The sequence below is a fragment of the Polypterus senegalus genome, chromosome 7, assembly GCF_016835505.1.
Source record: "Polypterus senegalus isolate Bchr_013 chromosome 7, ASM1683550v1, whole genome shotgun sequence".
NCBI classification, from domain to species: Eukaryota; Metazoa; Chordata; class Cladistia; order Polypteriformes; family Polypteridae; genus Polypterus; species Polypterus senegalus.
In genome coordinates this window covers 89,015,594-89,021,593 of record NC_053160.1, presented here as the reverse complement: position 1 = coordinate 89,021,593, position 6,000 = coordinate 89,015,594, and the positions used below count along the sequence as shown (strand labels likewise).

General features: G+C 38.0%; 1 protein-coding gene across 1 annotated transcript in view; it reads left to right on the top strand.

Annotated features, from left to right (window-relative positions):
* Positions 1-1,202: 1,202 nt before the first annotated feature.
* LOC120532701 (protein-lysine 6-oxidase) overlaps positions 1,203-6,000 on the top strand; it is a 28,293-nt gene continuing 23,495 nt past the window's right edge. The window contains exons 1-2 of the mRNA XM_039758995.1: positions 1,203-2,370; positions 2,792-2,900. Of these exons, the coding sequence (XP_039614929.1) occupies positions 1,716-2,370; positions 2,792-2,900 (764 nt within the window). The 5' untranslated portion in view covers positions 1,203-1,715. The remainder of the gene's footprint in view (positions 2,371-2,791; positions 2,901-6,000) is intronic.

Here is a 6,000-nt window from a genome sequence, read left to right as displayed (position 1 = left end):
GGTGTTTTAGAACAAAGCCCAGCGGGTGTAGCGTTTGCAGCATCAGATTTTGTCACTTTTCACTACATGCTTGTTAAGGAATTATCCACAGACATGAATTCTTGTTTGAAAATCATGTCTGGTCCCATGAGACTACCAACCATCTGACACTTTTGTCCAACAAAACAGAAAATAAAGAAAAATATAGAGAGATAGCTAAAAAATCATACTGAAGACACAATAATGTGAAGTGTCAGTTATACTCAGTAAAGCATTGCTGTGTACCCTTTATAGTCTGCATATTGTCTATCATGGGGGTGGTCACGGAAGGGTAGCAAAGACTTATATTACATTTACAAACTTTTTTGAACCACACTCATCTAGGAGCTCATGATCAAACGAAATGGGGTTTAGAAATTACTGCAGCGTTTCTCAACCTTTAAGTATCTGCGACCCGAGTTTTCATAACAGCTTTAATCTCGCCCCCTAACGTTTTTTTTGAAACCCTAATAAAATGTATTCCTATATTTTTTGCTTCCGATACACTGCTACAAGTTTTATTATAAATACTTAACTTTTATCGACATTTATCTAACTCTGTATTTATGTTTCTAATATCAGAATGTAGTTTAAGTTAATTTGTTTTGGTTTCAATAGATGTATTTTTCATATTTTCGATTCCTTTTTTTCACATCTTCGCGCCCCCTTTTTTGTTACTTCGCGCCCCCCTAGGGGGGTCCGTCCCACAGGCGGAGAATCTCCGCATTACTGATACATTGCACTCTATATGTGACACCTCCATACAACAGTTTCTACTTAATGGAGCTCACGTTCCTGGTTGAGGGTGTATTTTCAGTGGAGTATGAAAATGTTTCCAGTGTTCAAGGAATTCTGATCACCTTGTCTATTCCAGACATATGAGCAGCAGCTCTCACTTAAGGAGTTGGTGTTTAAAAATGCACCCAGAGCAGTTCACACCTCATCACCTTAAACAAAAGAATCTGTGCAGTGGCTCACTAGGAAAAGTGCTATATAAAGTAAAACGTTCACTTTCAAGTTAGGTATGAGAGTGCAAATAAACGTGTCCAACACCCCCAATTTATTAAAGTCCATATGGACGCCAGGCCAGCGAAAAGCATAAGCATCTGCTTTGGCCGGGTGTCGCTCTGCTTACTCCACTATTTGCACACACACTATGATTTGAGGCACTACTTCTCGCGAAGACCTGAAAGGGGAGTCCTTTCTTAAATAAGCACATAGATGTGTGAATCTGTCAGACTTCACGTTTCCAGGCCATTACGTGAACAAACAGCAGAGGTTCATGCCTCTGCCAGAAGGGCTTGTGTAACTTTGCAACTCCGCCAGGAACTTTAAGAATTCATATCCTCCGCCTTTTTCCACTCCAGACACCAGCCAAGCAAGAGGAAGATGTGAGACGGCTTCACCATCTCTCGTCCGTGCAAGCTTTTACTTAATCTAGCTTGATTTCTTTCTTGTCCTTACTTTATTTTCCTCTCTTCTTACCCACCTTTTGATATTTAGTTTTTCACTTTTTTTATTTAACGCCTGATCCTCACTCATGCCGTTTTGTACAAATCCTTGTGGAGTCATCTGTTATCTATCATAGAATTTTCATTCGAATCGCCGTCAGCTTAGGAATGCACTGTACGCAGTAAACGTCTTACAGCGAGAAACAAAACACCTTTAACACCAAAAGAGCCCAGCACTATAAAAAGATGAAGCCAGATTTTGCAAACGTGTCAGTTTCTCTCTCCGTTCTGTTCTACTATATGACCTGCTTTTTCTCAAAAGCTGATTGCCAGTCGCAACCGCAGCATCTCTCCAGACAAGGGAACCAACCTCCTGCGGGTCTTTATAGACAAAAAATCCAATGGGAGAACAACGGTAGGGTCTTCAGTTTGCTGAGCCACGGAGCTCAATACCAGCCACCAAGGAGGCGAGAGCAGAGCTCCAACCCGCCGCCTTCTCACCCCGTTATTTTACTGACCAACAGCAACGGCAGCAGCACGGCATCGCAGCCTCGACCGTCCAACAGATCGAATCCTCAGTCCACCTACTGGTTTCAGCCCGGCTACGGCGGGGCCGACGGTCAAGGAAGACGGGCGGTCAGCAGCCAGCATGGGGGTGTAGGGAACCCCACAGCGGGCCCATCGAGTCGGCAAGACGGCGCCCATACAGAAAACCAACCTGGGGACCAGTCACCCCAACTGAGCAATCTTAGGCCGGTGGACCAGATGGCCGGGGATGATCCCTACAACCCCTATAAGTATACGGATGACAACCCTTATTACAACTACTATGACACGTATGAAAGACCTCGCCAAAGCGCCCGGCAGCGGCCCGGTTATGGCACCAGGTATTTCCAACACGGTGAGTCACTTTCATGTACTTTGTCATTAAATCTAACCGGATAAGAATTCAGAAAGAAATAGCAGTCTAATTTTAAGTAATTCATCTTGTTGAAAAGTGTAAGGAGTTTTAAAAAGTGTACTTGTAAGCAAAAAGCAAGTTCTTGCAGGATTACAGAAAGGAAATCATCGGAGTAATTAAAAAGGTTAACGTTTCTTACTTATCAGCCAATCAAGAAATAATATTTAATGCTTTCTTTCTATTGGCCATATAGTAGACAGTTTTAGTAAAAATTACATTGTTCACAAGGTTGCCTTTTTAGTTATTCGGATGCTTTCCATTACATTAAACACACGTTTCCAAATATAATTGATCACTTTTACTATGTTTTTCATTTGGGCTGAAGAGGTAATATTTTTTTAAATATTGTCATATCGCATAGGTCTTCCAGATCTGGTGCCAGACCCGTACTATATACAAGCCTCCACATATGTTCAGAGAATGGCGATGTATAATCTTAGATGTGCTGCAGAGGAAAACTGCTTGGCAAGGTACATCCTTTTTTTCTCTGATTGCATCATGCATTCCACTTTCCTTTTTTTCAACTTTCATGGTTAAGTTCAAAAATAGGCACATTAGTACTGGGAATGAGTCAGTCATCTTTACTGGACGTTACACAAAAAAAAAAAAAAAAACTGCACTGTGCGTCTGGTTTTGTCCATCTGGTCAGATGTCTCTCTTTGTTTTATCTTAAGAATTAAATATGATCTTTCCCTTTCCTTCCAGCTCAAGAAGCAGAATTCCTTTTTTTTTTTTTGCTATTTAACTTTTTTTCATTTGCAGATGTACAAGTCATCTTTGCCATCTCTGAAATCTATTAAGTGTATTTTTCTTATGATGGAAACTCATAAACGGTGAACTTTGTTGAGTTTAAAAGTCTCTCAATCACCCTCTGTTGTTCAGACTTGTAAAAGCACAGTACTGCTGTATTTTGCCATAATGTAGATTTTCATTGCTCATTAAAACTTTTATTACTCGTCTGTTCTGTTTTTACACTTATTTACTAAACTCTTAGCTGAACTCCAGAAGAGGAAAAATCCTTATGCATTTAAATAAAATAATGAAAATTTTTTACACTTTCAATAGAAAACGTGACAAACTGAGTTCGCAGCATATTTCATTGTGCTTGAAATATTAATGGAATATGCATATGTCCATTTTCTGAACCAGCTTTTCCAGGAAGGGGTCACAGACAGCTGGAGCTTACCCTAGATGATGTGCAAGGTAAGGACACACTCTGGACTTGATTCCAGTCCATTGTAGAACACACTCATGCATGCATACAACCACACTAACTCATAGTAGATTGGATTAAAATCAAAATTTAGTCAAATAGAATAAATTCAGAATGCCTGGTGAAAATGTGCTTACAGACAGTGATCTCGGCACATTAGTCCAAGGAGCAGCTCAAAATACTACACTAGTATGCAACCCTCAATAATAGTCATATATGCAATAATATGTGTATTTTAATAATTTTTCCACACATGAGATTGAAACCCAAATCTTTTGCTCACACTTGCAGCTGGCAATACCTGGCCAATTTTAGCAAATGTGACAGTCTTAATTATCTGTAAGGATATTGTAAGAGCCATGCATGTTCTTTGCAGTTGCAACAGAAATAAAAGAGATGTGAAGCATTCTCTACACTTCCTCATTTAAATATGAAGTTTGTTTGAAGCTGTTATAGTAGAACATCCTGTTAAAAGTATTTATCAAAGCTTTAGTAGATTACCTATCTGGGATGTTTGGCATCAGGAACAAAAGCAGTTAGCACAATGATGATGATGGTGATGATGATGATGATGAGGTGTTAGTTGTTCCAACCATAATTACCTAGGTTATCAACTTCAACAATTAAAAAAGTCACAATACTTCAGAGTATGGAAATGTTATTGTATGTGTCCCAGAACAGACATTTAATGCATTGATTTTGAACTCTTCATGATTTAGGGCTAAGACTACTTTAGACTTGGCCTTTCACATATGGCCATTTTGCTGATTTCCTGCCAAGGCAAATGCTGAGAAGAGCCAAACCACACACTGATATTAAATATATCACCAAAATGTTAGGGTTGCAAAAATTCAACTAAGCATCAATTCATGTTTAAAAAAAATCTGTAGTGACAATGGAGAGGGAGAATTTATTCATATTGATTATTTTTCTTAGCTATTATAGTCTTGTATTTTAGACTCAATTTTTGCTTTCTAGATAAAGTGGGCTTTGGGAGAAGTCAAATGTGGCTAGCATTGGTGGTGCTATTCTGTAGTGATTGTTTTGTGGCATTCTTTTTTGAAATTATTTATTTAATAAGATAAAACAACATTTTTCCAAAATTTTGTAATTGTTTTGCTTTTATGTAATGCCCAGAAGCAGTGTTTTTTCAACTACAAATTTGTTGTTATGATAAAGTACAGTCAGGCCAGTGTCTAAATATCACTTGGGCCACAGGTTCAGTTCTGGCATGGTATGCCTTCTATGTGAAGAGTTCATGTATAATTCCTCCAGAGACTCCGATATCCTTTTATATTCCAAAGCAATGTTCAATCATCCAAGATGCTTTTTTTTCCCTCATGTCCATTAACCACAGTTTTGGGTTCAACTTCCAAAAATGTTGTGACTGGGATAAACAGGTCTGAAAATGTACAGATCGATAGGTTGTGAATTTTCTAAAGTGCTGTTGTTTTGCGGGGTTACACATTTTACATGTTTATAGGGTTTTTATTGTCACATGTAGAGAGTACAGTGAAATTCTTATTTGCATGTACTAGTCAGCATGTAACAAGTCACCAACCTCTTTTGCCATGATCAGGTATAACTACCTTGCCTCAAAACACCTGTCTTATTTACCTGAAAAATCTCATAGCACATTTGTCATTATCTGCAGTGGTGCACAGATCAGTATGGCTTCCTCAGAGAACTAGGCCTATGTCTAGCCTTTAATATCTGAAGTTTGCATATTCTTCCTGTGTCTGTGACAGTTTTTCTGTAGTTACCGTACTTCTGTTTTCATTCCAAAGCCATGTAAGTGTCTTTACTTTGGCCCATTATGTGTGTATGCAAGGGTAGAATTTGTGATGGTCTGGTGGCTCATCTAGGTTTGCTACTAGGATAGGCTCTAGCCCCCTCTCCCACTCTCTAAAACTTTATATTGGACAAAGAAGGCTGAAATGTTATATTACTTACAGTAGATTAATCAAAATTATCATTGATTTTAACATAGAATCTAAAGAAAATTGAAAGTTTGGTTTGGTTTCAGTTATTTTAATGTAGAAGGGTATTCATCTAAGCTTTAATTTTTGGCATAAGTGACTCTTTGATCTTATAAGAATTTATACAAATAAAAATTCAGGAGCCAGCCTTTGACAGATTATTGCATTAGATCAAGTAGAGGCAGTTTTATGGGTAACATGTTAAAAGAAAATTGTGGTACATAGATTATTTTTTAAGTAACGAGTGATGAAACATAATACTTGTTTTCTTGAAGTAAAACTCCTTTTTTACTTAAAAACTTTTTTGTGTAAGCAAAGAATAATGTAACTAAATTATTTTTAAAAGTATTCTTCCCTCTGATTTTAGATAAGTCAAAA